The 16,767-nt window shown below is 36.7% G+C and overlaps 1 protein-coding gene across 4 annotated transcripts in view; it reads left to right on the top strand.

Annotated features, from left to right (window-relative positions):
• The first annotated feature begins 151 nt into the window (after window positions 1-151).
• Window positions 152-16,767, top strand: part of LOC139966898 (uncharacterized) — a 68,608-nt gene continuing 51,992 nt past the window's right edge. For 3 of the 4 annotated variants that reach the window (XM_071970367.1, XM_071970366.1, XM_071970365.1), the window contains exons 1-15: window positions 152-410; window positions 3,635-3,798; window positions 4,616-4,737; window positions 5,335-5,492; window positions 6,880-7,017; window positions 7,912-8,034; window positions 8,523-8,648; window positions 9,556-9,684; window positions 10,437-10,588; window positions 11,480-11,601; window positions 12,351-12,511; window positions 13,708-13,830; window positions 14,207-14,329; window positions 15,614-15,733; window positions 16,352-16,486. In XM_071970367.1, coding sequence (XP_071826468.1) covers window positions 344-410; window positions 3,635-3,798; window positions 4,616-4,737; window positions 5,335-5,492; window positions 6,880-7,017; window positions 7,912-8,034; window positions 8,523-8,648; window positions 9,556-9,684; window positions 10,437-10,588; window positions 11,480-11,601; window positions 12,351-12,511; window positions 13,708-13,830; window positions 14,207-14,329; window positions 15,614-15,733; window positions 16,352-16,486 — 1,963 coding nt within the window. In that variant the 5' untranslated portion in view covers window positions 152-343. The remainder of the gene's footprint in view (window positions 411-3,634; window positions 3,799-4,615; window positions 4,738-5,334; window positions 5,493-6,879; window positions 7,018-7,911; window positions 8,035-8,522; window positions 8,649-9,555; window positions 9,685-10,436; window positions 10,589-11,479; window positions 11,602-12,350; window positions 12,512-13,707; window positions 13,831-14,206; window positions 14,330-15,613; window positions 15,734-16,351; window positions 16,487-16,767) is intronic. The other variant, XM_071970363.1, reaches the window with a different exon arrangement.

The raw sequence follows: 16,767 nt of genomic DNA, 5'->3' as shown, positions 1-16,767 counted from the left end.
AACCACCCAGTTTTTCTCACCTACTGATCAGTTATTATTTTCTAACAATAATATCTGTATGGAAATAGAGAGATGCAATTACAATACACTGACATACAGAAACAACATGTGTAGTTGATATGTTATACAGTAAACTTCCACGCCAGCTATAACAGTAACGAACCTCTGTTGGAGTTATATTTCACGTCTATTGGAAGATTTTTGTTTTGTTTTGCGTGCATGTTATATTTGTTAAATTAGTATATCATTTTTGTACAATTTCAGTCAGTGGCCATTGCAGACAGTTTTGACCTTTACAAGAAGAATGAGATAGATAATCACTTTTGCTGGTGTCGCCAAAATAATGGAGTGGAACCACAAAGGGATTTTATTATTTTTAGCGCTGGTGCTATCGCTTTACCCTGGTCTTCGTAAGTATTCTTTCGCTTAGATAATATAGTGCGTACGGCAAACATGGTGGCCCAAAGGGAACGTTGGATATTTTCAACTTTTTATATCCAAGTTTCGACTATCTTATTTCATAATTTCTATCCCCCCCCCATATTTCGTCTTTATATCACAATTTCTCCTTCTTGTGCGAACAATTGACTTGTTCTATCCAAATTTCAACTATACCGTTTGCGGCATCCAGTATATGTTGGTGAAACCAAAACCACCCTCAAGAAGCGGTTCTATGGTCACATATCCACGATAAACACCTTAAAGACTGAGACCCGGTTGCAGAACACTTTAACCTCCGCAACCATACCATTAATGACATGTCCCTACAAGGGATCGAATCCGTATAGGCGTCCTCAGGCTGACCTAGTATACGAATCAGTAGAGAGAGAGGCTGTGGATGCAACGCATTCGCACCATTCAACCTCATGGGCTCAACATTCAGGAAGGACATGACTAACATTTCTTCTGCCCCCCCCCATCTCCCATTATTCCCCTCTGGTGCACCCCTCTTCTTCTAGCTCTTTTTCCTTCTTCAGTTTATTCACTACCGTTTTGAGTCCCGTTAATCTCATTTATGTCCTTCTACAGTTGATATCCTACCTCTCGAGATCCTCTCTTCCCCCTGTTGGTTTCTTTTCTTTTCTTTATTCTCTCCACCCTTTGTCAACTAATCCTCTTACATCCATCTTATTTTGTCTTCACCCTGCTTATTAACCCATCTGTGTTATGTGCTTGTATTTTGTCCCTTGTAGTTTCTGTTACTTGTCATTCAGCCTCTGAAGAAGATCCTGCTAGAATCGAAACGTCAGGCCCACTTACTTTTACACAAATTTCAACTATTTTTCTCAAACTTCATATCGAAATTTTGGCTTTTTATATAAAACTTCGATTTGTTCCCAAAATATCGACATAATGTAAATTCAACTTGTCATCTTCTGATTTTGACTATTTTCTCAATATTCCGACATTACACCCAAATCTCAACTCTTTTGTCAAATTTCGACGATTTTTGTAAAATCGAAATATCAATTTTCAACTGAAGCTTCTGCATTTTGTTTAAGTTTTTTTCTCTAGGCTAAGTTTCGATTTATTGTCGAATAAGTAGGAGCAAGTCGAAATTTCGACATCTCATTTTACTATTCTGTCATAAATGTTGATGTTGATTATCACAAAATGTCCACTATATGAGTCGTAGGAGGGGAAGTGTGTCGTGCATGGGGGTGAACATTTTTACATCTGCATGGACATTCCATGGTATATATCATTTTAGGATGTTGGTGCAGTGGCGTAGGAAGGTAATTTTGAGTGGGGGGGGGGGGCTGAAGATTGATGGCCGGCCTGGGGGAGGGGTGTAAGGGGAGGGGGTGTCCCCTCCCCTTTGGAATTTTTTGCATTTCCAGGTGGCCTCAGATGCAATTTGGTGCAATATAGCACACTTTAACATCCCACTCCATTTTGTAAATAATTTTGCATTTTCACCTGGCCTTAGATGCAATTTGGTGCTCCAAATGAGATTTTTTTCTCATTTGGAAATGAAAAAGGGTTTTTTTGACTTGCGGAGCGGGGGGGGGGGGCGGAATGATACTTCCGCCCCCCCATATTTTTCACCGGGGGGGGGGGTGGCTGGCGCCCCCCAGCCCCCCCGGTTCCTACGCCCTTGTGTTGGTGAACGTTTTTTTAAGTTGATCCCAACCCTTCCCCCACTTAAGAATTCGGAAGTACAAAAAACGTTTGGTTTAGTCCTGAACATTGCGGTTGCGTGGGCAAGTGGGGGTGAGGGCATGGAACATGGCCAATCGGGCGAATTGGCTCACAGTCGGGAGCCTCTTATACATTCAGCCGGAGAATTAGACCACTGCTATGGGTGTTAATTTCCCCCCTCTTCAACCTCACACAAAACAATCCTTTTTTATTAGCACAACCATGAGTTTCAAGCTAATTATAGACAATGAATTTTGTGTATTGCTTCCTACCCAATCCCCTCCCCACCTTTGAAATCCTGTGCACGTCACTTGACACATTTCCGACAAGCACGGCTCATTTATAACACGGTAAAACAAAGTGAACTATTGGCACTAATGGCGTTCCATTGGTACGATTTATTCACATCGATGGTCGTCTGCTCGAAATCATTATGTAAAGTGTGTGGTGCCTGCATGAACTTGCGTTCGCAATGCAGTTTCGCACTTTCTAAAATATACGGTATACTATTTAGTTACTTCACAACATATTCGCTGCGGTCTCGATACTAACGTGAGAAAATGACTTCATCATTTCGACATGTACATGATATCAGGAATTAAGAAATACAATTCCCGACCTCAGTGTAGCCCTAGTCTGCTTGTACTAACTAACAAGGCCACGGTCAAGATTTAAGAGTGAAATCGTACGCTTGACCAGGCTATGGTGTAAATAAGCTAGGCTAGTACTAGGCTAGTAGTACAGTAGTAGTAGTAGAAACCTAACGTTACGCTAAGTAACAAATAACATCAACTCTGGTCGTTTGGGACAAGGCCTAGCCCCAGTAAATGACACTGCAGTACGTGAAATAGGTTTTGCAAATACCAAATAAACATCTGCTAATTTCATGTGCAAATCTCAAGACAAGACATGAAGGAAAAAATAAACAGCTATCGTTAACGGACGAGTCATGTATGCATTTTTGTCTTGGGTTTGGAAAGTGGAGAAAATCAACTTTATACTTTAACCTAGTAATATAATACACATAAAGAAACCATAGGCCTAGATGTACACAAATACCTCGCACAGAAGATCGCAGAAATCGAAACAAGAACTACTAAAATGTAGGGTAGGCCCATCTAGCTACTTTACACACAGAGTAATGTACAAAAATGACAGTGTTTCCTATGCCATAGAAGTTGTGTTACTCCTGTGCTGACCTATAGGCCTAGGACTACTCTTGATTATGTCATGTCTAGGCGCCAAGCTACATCTTATTAGCTCATATATCATACTTACGAGTGACAACTTTTATAACATTTTTGAATCTTTGGATCATTTTGAACATGTTGTCCCTCAAATTTCCAAACAGCATTTCTAATAACAATAAAATTAACTACCAAACTTGTGAAATAACATGCATTTTGTAACTATCGCAATTCTGTGACTTTGTGAACTTTGCGCAATGAGTTGAAAAGCTGCTCTCATAAATGAATCTACATTTCTTCATCAGATGCACTTGATGAATGTCCAGACCAGAGGTGGTTCAAAATTGAAGGAGACTGTTTTCTGTTTGTCGTTACTCCTTCTGCTACTTTCCAAGATGCAGTAACAACATGTCAAAATCAAGCTGAGTTTGCAGTTTTGGCAAAAATCAATCCTGTTGATCCTAAATATGTGAGTACAGTTATAATGAGTTTGTTATCTGAGAATGACATAAAATGCAAAATGTGAACACATTGACTCCCACTGCTCCCCCTTCAAATTTCTGTAAGGTGTTTCTGTTGGTTGTTTGAAGTTGCAGAAATTGGTTAAGCTTTACCAAATCCAAAAAGCTGTTTCAAAGTTTGCGTAATGGCGAGACAGTTTGCTTCGGTGTTACAGTTTTCATTTGTTTATCTTTCACAAAGTGGTCAAATTGTTGGGCAAAAGTATCTCATCATTATAGTGTGATAGCAATCAACCGACTACTACAGCACTTATAGATTCAATTTATACCACAAGGATAGGTATCAGTTTGTGTGTGCTAGTAATGAAATGGATAACATGATTGTAAGTACCTTTTCCTTGAGAGTTGATTTAGAACCAGTGCTATGGTCGAGTGGCAATACTGTAGATGGTGGCATTAGAAGCAATGACACTTTGCATCTGGGAGGTAGTGCGTTAGAGTCCGGGATAGCCAAATTAAGATGGGATATTCATCCAGGAGAAATCCACACTTCTCCCATCTGAAACAGTCTTCCAAAATCTAAAAAAAGAAAGAAATTGAACTCAAACTGTATAGTGGATTGCCACCCAATGTGAATAAATAAAGCGTTATTATTTCTCCCACCCATGCATATGTGGCTGCATAGCATTGTATAATAACTGCATTCAAGGCTGATTATATGTATAATGTATAGACATTGTGTAAGCGTAAACATTTCAATGGGACAGCTGTGGACTGTACGAGACTAGTTTCAAACTTAAATTTGACTTATTTTCCTTCCACTAGCGCCTGTTCCTAGAGAGTAGGCCACTGACAGGAATATTTGCTCCACAATTCTTAATTGGATTGTCTGATACTGTAACAGAAGGGGAGTTCAGGTGGCTGGATGGCACCTGGCCAACTGAAGTGTAAGTTTACTTGATAACATGTATATAGTTTCTTGCTATGCTCTGGGCTGTGTCATGGGAATTAACTTGCAATAAGTAGTTTGTGGTTGCAATTTTACTGACAGTACCATGGACTCAACCTGGACTTCTGAGCAACAAATTTATAATAATGTACAAGGAGAGGTATGAGTGAGTGCTTTGACTGAATAAACTGGATGAACAACAAAACTAAGAAGAATGAGAAGAAGCAGAAGAGGGACAAATGGAAGGAGGAGAAAACCCTTTGTGTTCTATTCATGCAGATAAAGCTATATAATAAGATTGTTTAGCATCATGACCGTTATAGCTAGGGCTTGAAGGTATTAAATAATATTCATGGTGAAATCATGGAATTTCAATTTTGAGTCCAGATGAAAACCGTGCAGTACTCTCCTAGTTTTGTGCTGTTATTTTCTGTGGATAGTCACTTTTTATGCCCTTAAAGAAATTTAAGTTTAATTTGATTGTTTGTTTGTGTGGGTTTTTTTTACTGGAGAATTGCTTTGCCTTTTTCTCTTTACTCTTCTCTTCTAAGTAAATACCATTTTCTTTTCTATTGCCATCTATTCTTGTTTAAAGCAATTGGGCAGAGGGCCATCCAGTGCGTATAAGCAGAGAGGTCGAAGATCGTCTGGATTGTGTAATTATCAATGATGCCGGTCAGTGGGAATCAGTCCAGTGTATTCAGTCATACAGTTTTGTATGTGCTGTGCTAGATGGAACAGTACCAGGAACTGGTAGGTCACTTGAAAATAGATGTTATCAGCTTCCAAGTTGGTAGCAAAGAATACTCTAACAAAAAATGGTAAAGTTTTTATGAGAGGAAATGTTACTGATAAAAATATTTGGTTTCTTTTTCATGTTAGACATGCCTACATTTCTTAAACCTTTACTTCTAGTAGAAACAAACTTTGATGTCACATGACAGTCTGTTGTAATTACAGTATTCCAAGCAAGTTTTATCTTGCCTTGTGTTTTCTTCTACCTATGGATAACTTTTGTGAGAAAGCAGTAAACACATGAAAAGTTTTGTGTCTTTTTCCCTTCAAGGCAAAGAATCCGTCAACATAGGTTGGCCAAAGCAGACAATATTCAGCAAAACAATTTTCTGTTTTTACAAACTTTGTAAAAACTCCTTCCTTAGTGTTCTATCCGGTGAATTTCTGGTTTGTATCAAATGAAACAGAATGCAAGGTTTTATTACTGTTGGTAGGAACCTAGGGCTAGCACATAGATAGGAATAGACTCTGAACTTAAACTAAGTATTGAAAACAATTAGTTTTAATAGTTGGTATCAAACTAGACAAGTGTATAAAGAATTCCTGTTCACATTTATGTAAATTAAATCTGGAAGTATAATAACAATTGTTATGTACAATACAGAGTTCGATATGGGAGGGACTCAAACTTCAGGTGAGCTAAAGTTGTAAGAATGAACCTTCCCTTACGAACAAATAACAGGAGTAAACTGTAAAAAATTAAAAGAAATCAAAAGAAACTTGAAACAATTCAGGCAAGAAAATGAAGAAAATAAATCTGAGAATATTTTTCCTTAGCAACATTTTCTTTGTGATAGGTTTTTCATGTTAATTATTCTGTACTGGTTCCAGGAACTCAGCTAAATAATGGTGTTCTCTTTGTACGTAGCAAAGGAAAGTTGACCTTCGAAAGATATTATTTCTACACCTGTGAATTGGGAACTGATTTATAATATTGATTTTTCTTTCATAACGATAACTGCTTTGACACTAGATGCGGTTTATTTCAGGATAGTTATATCATCGTATGTACTGATCCAAACAAGTGTAATGCAGTACCAGGTAATCTATTGGATGTTAACTTGAGGTCAGAGGTTATTATCAAGTAAATGTGTTGAAAGAACAGGTTGACTAAGTACTAGGTTTTTTGAGATCACAAAGGGTTTCATTTCAATATTGAATTGTAATGGTTATTTTACAGTTGTGGCAAAGGTTGTACAAATTGCCAAAGCTGCCACAATGTGGACCACAATTGAAAGTAAGTTTTTTGTATTCAGAAGTATCCTACAACATTCATTTATGCTATCATCATCACCTCATTTCATTTTGTCAAGCATAAAGTATATTCATTACCTTTATGATTCAGAATTCAATGAATGTGCTGCACCAGGAGCAGCAGAGCAGATCTGCTTGGGTCCTAATGACTTCTGTGAAGATGCAGCTGCAGGCTATCACTGTGTTTGCTTCCCTGGCTATAGGAAGAATGACAACAATCAGTGTGAAGGTAACTAGATTAAAATGTGACCTCTGTAATCACCCAAAATGTTAAACTTCCAAATATTGTGGGATTATTTCCCACCAGTAATATATCCTGAAATGTCTAATTCATGATTAAGATGATGGCCAAAGTTAAGAGGTGAAACGTCACCAGAATTAGCTGTGCAAATTAGGATGCAACTTTTGCTTAAAAATGACAAAAAAGGAGTCTTCATGGAAGGTTTGACCATGGAAACATTTCTAAGAAATTCAGAAGTGTTCAATTAGACAATTAAATGTCTCAAAGAAGGTATATGCTTTGAAGTGTGGCAGTATAGAATTCTTGATTTGTTGAGCATGATCGACCGGTCATTATTTGACATTCTAACATATTTGCCATCTTTATGATGACCATTAAATGTTTGTATGAGGAGGATGTTATTAAAACAGCTGCAAAGGCTTTACCATGCTGGTACATTGGAGGCCAGACTTCCTGTAATTAATACAATCATATCATAGTTCATATTAAACAGAATATTTTGTTGGTTAAGCAACTTATGTAACATATAGACTGAGACGATAAACTGTCTCATTGATCATTTGTTATTTCTGTTAACAATATGACTTGATAGATAATCTTATTGCAAAATATGTTGACCAGTCTCTTACGCCATTAAACACTGCAGTTTCAACAAATCAACAAATATAGTGAATTACAAATTGAAGCTATTATGCTGCCACCACCCCTGTTGCTAATTTGATTAATTCCAGGCTACACTATAGTCTGACAGTAAACTTGTAGCTAAGCAGTGTGTGATTGTTTGTTCAGAAGACAAAGCATGCATCATATTAGATTCTGTCATGCATACAATCATTGTAGAGTGAAGCAAGAAGAAAATGTCTTCTCTTGTGTTGTTTACAGATATCGATGAATGCGCCAGTAATCCATGCGTGATCAACGAAGAATGTACAAATCTCCCCGGCTCTTTTTCCTGTGCCTGTCTCCCTGGTCATACTCCGGCTGATGTGGATGTGGGATGTATTGGTATGTAATTCTTAGTTTGCTTTTTACAAGGTGGTAGTGGTCTTCCAAATTGACCCCATTTTGAGCTTTTATGGAGTATGAAATGATGGAATATACAGAACAAGACCCACATATGCTTTTGTTAGTATTAACTTGTTTACTTATATTTTGCCAGGCAATGGAAAAACTGAGATGGAAAACCAAAATAGGTTACCTTTTATTCGATAAAATCAAGAATTGTACCAGATTAATGGCTGGATATGTTTGAACTTGTTTTAAGTTAGTCAGTGTTTATCCTTGGAAAAAAATTCCTCTGACATGAATGGTTTTGCTGGAAAGAAATTTAGGAATCTCAGATGTTAACAAACTAAATTAGCCTTTGCCTGATTCAGCGATATTTCATTAACATTTTGTGTGAAACATTTAGTCACATTATTAATGTGGGGAATATATGTGAGAGCATATGGGAACAGATCACATAGATATTTCTATTGTACGTTCTTTTAAAGATATTAACGAGTGTGATGACGCTGTGATATGTGTCGGATTCGAGGAGGTTTGTTCTAACTTTGACGGAGGCTTCACTTGTGAGTGCAACCAAGGATTTTTGAAAGATGACCGAAACATCTGTGTTGGTAAGATAAATTTATCCTAACAAATACAAATAATATAACCTAAATCCACGATCCATATGGGAGCTGTGAAGGTATAGGTTGGAAACCATTTGTTTATATGGTATCTCAAGATGCTGCCATTGAAGGTGCTTAAAGGTGGTGAGAGAAAGTTCAGAATAAAAATGAAATGTCCCTTTTTCTTTCATAGTTGTGTTTAAACTCATCACAAGCACTGCAATTTGGCATCAAACAGTCTGTTTTTGTTGTTTATGTAATTGAAACTGATTAACAATAATAATCAGTGATTAGTTATGATACAGTAACTTGACAATACCAGACAGTATTAAATAAAAAAAATGCAGAAAGTTTAATAAGGTTATGTTAATATTATTGTAGGAATTTTGGGGAAAAAACAAAAGTGATTTGATCAGTGACCATTGCAGGTTATGATGTAGCTCAAGTTTCCAAATAAATTGAGATAGAGATGTGGTATTTTATGTCTCTTCCTTGGTGATCAGTGTTATAAATCTGGGAATTAGAGTTGGTGATGAGTTTCTTTTAACTTCTCTGTTGTTTGGTAAAAGCACTGACTTTATACAAATTTGCATGACAAGATCTTCCTTTGAATGAAGCAGATCATAACTTGTAAATTGTTGTTCTATTTCATTAGTTGCCAGCAGAAATATATAAGTGTTGTCATACAAACACATGTTACTGAACACATTTGGAGTTTCCTGACCTGTTACAAGATAAGACCATCTGTTACATGGTAGCACCTCTTGCCCACCTTCTGTTTGTTTTAACTTTGGGATATGAGCTTTTGCTATCTAGAGAATTCTGCATTGCATGGCATTAAGCATCTCAGCTTGAATTCATGAAGAAAATCTGTTTAATCTCATGTTAAATGTTTTGTTCTTTATTATGCCAGATGTTGATGAGTGTTCAGATGCCATTAATCCATGTACTGGACTTAATGAAATCTGTATGAACACTCCTGGTGGCCATGTCTGCCTCTGTGAGAGGTACTTCAGTCTTGATGCCAATGGGGATTGCGTGGGTAAGAGTTAATGCTTTGATGTATGTATTAAGAAAAGGGAGTTGGTGTAGACTAGCCAAACATTGTGAAATCAATCTATAGTACTGTAGTAAAAACCTTTGTCTTCATATGGAAGGTGTCAGTTTATGTAATTTACCAAAGAGGAGTTGGTACTTACACAATGTTACACAGGTTTTTTACTTATATGTAAGGATTCATTGTTAATTAAGTAGTACTCAAATGTACATGGATACATTACCAATTGAGTAGTATTCTATAATATGCATGGAAATATTACTAATTGAGTAGTACTGCATAAGGTGCATACAACAATACTAACTCCATTATATAAATGGCTACATTGCTAGTTAAGTCATATAAATGGATACATTACTTATTTAAGTAGTAGTAGTCCATAATATATATACATGAATGATTGAGTATTATAATACTCCATAAAATACATGAATACATAACAAGTGGATACATTACTAATTGATACATTATTCATGGATATTTATACACCATAGTATGCATAGATACATTCCTAATTGATTCGTATTCCATGGCTAGACGTTTCTTAAGAGACACTTAATGGTACTCCAACATATTCAGCAATAGCCCTGGCTCTGTCACAAGAGAGTGTTTACAGCTGCCCACCAGCCTACAGCTTACCTGCTTCTGCTGACTGAGGCAACCAGTCCTTTGTTCTGGTGAGGTCATCATGTTTTTGATTTAATATCAATGATTTTAATATTTGTTCTTTTCTACAGCTGATGACACTTGCTGTCCGTCTGGGTTTGAGCTGATTGGTGGTAATTGTCACATTGTCATAGATATGGAGGCGAGTCACACAGATGCTTCTGACTTTTGCATTGCTATCGGAGGTTTCCTCTCCAAGATTGATCCCCTGGATGCTGTCACGGTAACCTATCGACAAATGATATTTGTATGATCGGCTATGAAACAAGTTTCTACCCACATTATAGTTCAGTTAGTGTTAGTATTCAGTGCCAAATGGGAGAAATGATTTACTTATGTTTTCAAGGTCCCTATATGGTGGACGTTTCAAGTTCTCTCTGGGATAACTGATTTCCTTAAATATTTACATTCCCTATTGGAAAAGTGATTACTTAAGTGTTCAAGTTTCCTATGGGAAATGTGATCACTTAAGTATTGAAGTTCCATTTGCGGTAAATTATTAGTAAAGTTTTCAAGTTCCCTATAGTATAAATTACTTTTCATTGTTCAAATCCAGTATTGGAAAAGTTAATAAGTGTTCCAAAGTTTCCAAAGACAAAGGTTATTACTTAAATATTCAAGTTCCCTATGGGATAAATTATTTGTTAAGTATTCAGTCTCCCATGGGATAAATTATTATTTAAAGAATCCAAGATGAAATTTTACAGTTAAGCATTCAAGCTGTATGAGAAAGGTGTTTTATTTTGACAATAGTGCTTCAGAACGGTAGGAAGTATTTAGATTGAAATTACTTTGTTGGTTAGCTATGTATACCGAAGTTTCTTTGTTGTTCATCGACTTAGGCAAGTTTGGCTGTGTGCTTATTTTTATTGTTTTGTCTGTACTTTTCATCGTTTTTGCTCCATGAATCGAAAAATACTTTACTAGAGTACTGTAGTTCCTGTTGAAATAAGCCATATTCAGACAAGTTTGGTTTCTTTCTGAAATAAGTTAATGATATTTAGTTGTCTTTATATAAACTTTGTTTACTTTTAATTACTAACAGTTTACTATTATGTTTACTATTAATTACTAAAATATTATCATAATGTTACTTATTTTAACAATTTTACAGCAATACATCTTGGAAAACTTCCCAGCCGATTCATTGGGAGTCTGGATTGGCCTGAATGACATGGACAATGAAGGAATATTTAAATGGGTGTCAGATGGTTCGGTCGTCGGGACACTTGTGAAGTATGTAACTTGATAATGCAGATCAGTTCAAATCTTCGTCACTCACACACATTTGACGCATAGAACATAAATTGTGTATTTTGGAAGTGGTATTTGAGATGAGAGAAGATGAAAGAAGTATTATCATATGAAATTATTGGCTCAGTATTTCCTACCAATGAAGATTTTCTGGCCCCTCTTTTACCCTCTCCTACAGAAACAAAACATAACATGCATACGAACAAGGCACAATCAATATATAAAACATACATCTATGGAATGTTCTAATACATTTTGGCAATATTTGTTATTATTTTGTTCAATATTTATTTTGTTAATTACCAATATATACAACATACATCTATGGAATGTTCTAATACATTTTGGCGATATGTGTTATTATTTTGTTTGAAACTGCCTGGTTCATGCTAGATATCTAACGGCTAACACTGTCAACTTTGACATTTTTTTTTAACCATATATGGGAAAGGTGAAACATTTCAACCTTAATTCTTCATTTTAATTGAAGTAGAAATAAGTGCAAAACAGCCCGTGTGTAGAGCTCGTTATCAGAATTGAGCTGTGGAGGTCCAAACACAGTTGATAATTAAGTTTTTTTTCATTACTTGGGTCGTATATAATGAACACTAGGGGAGATAGAGAACTCCTTGAAGGCCACAAAACTGATTACCATTGTTTTAACTTTCATAGAGAGAGAGAAAGATCCTTCTTGATGTTAACCATATCGTTCCATTTTGTTTGTAATGTAGCCGATGGGGGGAAGGACAGCCACAGTCAGTGTTACCATCATTAGATTGTGTTTTTATGACCATACCACCTAGTGGTACGTGGCATACCACTCAGTGCAGTCCAACCATCAGATATTCCTCTGTCTGCCAGCGACCAACCATCACTGAATGTCCCCCAGTCAGTAAGTACTGCCTTATTTACTGAAAAACTAGTTGGGTGTTGGTTCTGTTTACATGTACAGTAGGTAGCTCACTGGATATAAATCTAAGGGTCAATGGTTGGAATCAAGTCAAAAGCCAATGATTTCTTAGGTACAACATTTAGGGGATAACTTGTGGTCGTCCCATAAATGACCTGGTCTAAACACTGAGCATGTAAGCACACATAATTGCTTGGAGGCTATGATGTGAAATGATAGTAATTAACCAAGGGAGAAGTTTCCGAAAAATCCTGGATGACAATTGACTGTTGTTTCTAGCGACACATCTTTCAGGACTGGCGAGGCAGCCTGGAATGTGGGGACATGAAGCCAAGGGAGGTCTATTCAACTCTCCTGAAGAGAACCCCTCTTTACTGAGCAGGGGGGGGGGCCTAACAAGGCCTAAGCCTGCTGCTGTTGGAAGGGGAAACCCCATGCCACTATCAAGCCACACTTACAGCTTAAATGGACCAACCACTAAAACGGAGAATCCAAACTCACAACAATAAACTTGTATGAGAAGCTCTCGCCGCTAACCAGTGGGACGGAGGCCTAAAAAATGAGATTTGGAGATACCAAAACCAAACACTTTGAAGGGGTGCAAAGAGCATATAAGGAAGTATAGCTTCAGAATGGTTAATTTGGAAATAAGGTCATGACAGGGGGGTGCCGTGCAACAATATTACCAATGATCATTAGCTATGTAGAAAAGAGTACACGTTTGGGAGACACGTAAGAGAGGAGTGTTGTATATTGACTTGATTTTTCAATGTGACTCTATTGTCTCCCTATTTGCTGCGTAATGACTTGAGTTTTGCAGTGTTACTCTATTTGCTGTGTAATGACTTGAGTTTGCCATTATTATTGTTTATGCTGCGTAATAACTTGATTTTGCAATGTCACTGTGTTTGCTGGGTAATGATTTGATTTTGCAATGTTACTGTATATGCTGTATAATGACTTAATTTTGCAATGTTACAGTGTTTGCTGCGTAATAACTTGATTTTGCAATGTCACTGTGTTTGCCGGGTAATGATTTGATTTTGCAATGTTACTGTATATGCTGTATAATGACTTAATTTTGCAAAGTAATTCTACTTGTTGCATAATAACTTGATTTTGAGATTCCTTTTTACAGAGTGTAACTATGTGTCACTCTTTCACCATATCTTCTATAGACCCCTGTGAGGCAGGAAATCCTTGCCCTGGACAGTTTGACCTGTGTAATTTTGAATATGGTCAACACACCTGCACCTGTCAAGATGGATTTAGAAAAAATGCTGTCACACAAGAATGTGAAGGTCAGTTATAATTAATTTAGGCTTGTTGTCATCACATTTCAATAACAGGTTATTGAAGTATCTGGAAAAAATGTCCTCTCAATAAAATTTGAATGTCAGTTTTAATTAATTTAGGCTCCTTATTATCATGTTTAAATAACATGTTATTGTTAAGTATAAACTAAGAAGGATCAAGAAAGAATGTCCTCACACAAGAATGTGAATGTCAGTTTTAACTCAGCCTTGCTATTTTCGTCTTAAATTAACAATTAATTGGTAAGTGTAGACTAAGGATGATATATTAAGAATGCTGTCCCTAAATAGATGTTAAGTTTAATTAGTTCATTGAATTATGATTTTGCATTTAATTCCTTATAAATTTGACTACTTTTTACAGATATAAACGAATGTGATGGGGGAGATTTTTGTACCACGGGTTTCCAGATGTGTAACAATCTAATTGGATCATATGAATGTACTTGTCGGGATGGTACAACATTAATTGACGGTCTTTGCCAAGGTAAAATGCATATGAGCCTCTACATGCCACCTCTACACCCCTCTCTGCTGTCCCAATCTCACTCAATCCCCTTCTATCCCCTTCTAATTCATCCCATGCCCCCTCCTTCACTCGATGGCTTCTAATCTTTTTTATCATCTCTTAAATAACACCTGCGCCAGATATTTAGTCACAGTCTAGAAATAAAGAATAAATGGCTCATCACCAGGGTTATAGCTAGGAGATTGTGAGTGCTGGTTAAATAAATTTGAGAAGCATAGCGAGCGAAGCTCTCACATCACACGGCCGGGGGTCCAGGGGCCCGCCTAAGGGCCCCTGGTGGGGTCCAGGGCAACGCCCCGGTGGGGGCCGAGGGTATTTTGGTAAATAACAGAAAAAGGTGACGTTATTATCATGTTTTACGGCAAGGGAAAGATAAATTTGTTACTTTTGTTGTATTTCACAAGCATTTTACTATTTTTTTGTGGACTGTTTATTCACTTCCAATGCCGGCCGGCAGGCATGAGTGGCGGTTACCACCGGCCGCCGCCGGCCGGCGTGGCTATAACCCTGCTCATCACTATATGAGAGCTTAGATTAAAAGTCATCCAATGAGTACTGGACAATTACTTTCACTTGATAATCCAACATTTGTTTCACTCTTTCTTGTTGAGAAAGTTGACTTTCTGTGTAACATCTAATAATGAAGGGTGTTCTCTTCATGTTAAAAACATTTTCAGTGTTGTAATCCCTTATCAATGAGTGAATCAAAGACATTTTGCATTTTACAAACTATATTTGGATGACCATGAAAAAAATGTGGATTTCTGTATGATTCTGTCTTCTTAACTGTTTCTTGGACAAACGGTATGCAATTATGGCTGTGAGCTCTGATATAGAAACTGGTAATTTAAACAGAAAAATATATATCATCCAAACCTGGGGAGCAGATTTTGTATTTGTACCTTTTCTTTTAAAATCATATTTATTACTGTCTGTTATAAATATATACTGATTAACAGCTGATAGCTTTTAACAGTTAGTGACCTTATAAAATAATCATAGTTGTTGAAAGTAAGGCATGGGAAACATGGGGTGGACTATCATTTCTGCTACAACATCTCACTGGCATAATCTGTTTACAAACTGATTTCTGCTTTAGCAGAATGTGAACAGTGACATCTTATATTTGATAGGATTCTTTAGTGGAAATCAAAATGGTTGTTTCGATTTCTATGCCTGTCGATGTATATGATAATTTCACTATCCGATGATTTCAAATTTCATTCCCACTTCTCTGGGTAGATGTTAACGAATGTGAGCTTGACAACCCCTGTACTGGAAACAGAGACTGTACGAATACTCTGGGATCTTACCGTTGCACGTGTTCCCCAGGATTTGAAGTATCATTTACAGATTGCATTGGTAAGTATTGTTCTCTAAAAATAAAAAAATTAGAAAGAAGAGTATTAAGGTAGATATAGAGAGAGGCTAGCTCTCTTGATGATGTCATCTTATGATATGTACAGCAGAATGTAAAAAAAAGCAAAGAAGAAACATGCACAAAATTAAGAACAGTTACGAGAAAAATGATAAAATGAAAACAGTAAGGAAGATTTATAGACAGACAAATGTAGAAATTGTGTATATCACGACCATAACTGTAGAATGAAAAGGGTGTCAAGCGGATCTATCAGAACAGATTTGAAAATGTTACTAAAAGATTATTTTCTTAAGATTTTTAGTCAGAGCCTGAAAAGATCATCATCAATAGTCATTTTGGTTGAACGTTGCAAACTTTATATGAGATTTTTGAAATTTCCTCTGAAAGTGAAATTTGAAATTATGGAAAATACTTTCACTTTGGATATCAAAGTTAAGTGGCTTGCATCTCTTTGCTTGTAGGAAGACAAAACAAAACTCCTACCACCCTTCTTCTCCATTGTAGCATAAACACTGATATATGATATGTTTTAGTTTTATAATCACTACTCTCATTATATTGTTTTAAATATGTATCATTATTTGACTTATACTATCAAGATATCAACGAATGCGCAAGAGACCCCAATGTCTGCTCCCGTGATGGAGAGGAATGTACCAACCTAGAGGGCAGCTTTCGATGCGACAATGTTACCTGTCTCCAAGGATTCCGACGCGAAGGGCGTGAGTGCTTTGGTAAGTATCATGGGATCACTTCTCGATATTTCTTTCTTTGCTAATAAATTAGCAGTAGAATCAAGTTTATTGCAACAACTGTCTTATCCAGCTCAGTGAATAAACTTTAGCTAACCAAGAAGGAAGAGAGACCAAAGAAGCAGCAACTAAATACTATAGCAAAATAAATACTGACTGATGCTTTACCTGTGGCTGCCTTAATTTTGTGCTACAGTGGATGTGTGGACATTTACATACGACATGGTAGATTGTAGAACTACCATGGATGTGTGGACATTCAC

This window comes from Apostichopus japonicus, chromosome 4 (genome assembly GCF_037975245.1).
Source record: "Apostichopus japonicus isolate 1M-3 chromosome 4, ASM3797524v1, whole genome shotgun sequence".
NCBI classification, from domain to species: domain Eukaryota; kingdom Metazoa; phylum Echinodermata; class Holothuroidea; order Aspidochirotida; family Stichopodidae; genus Apostichopus; species Apostichopus japonicus.
Note: the sequence above shows the minus strand (reverse complement) of the source record. Positions and strands in the feature narration are given on the sequence as shown.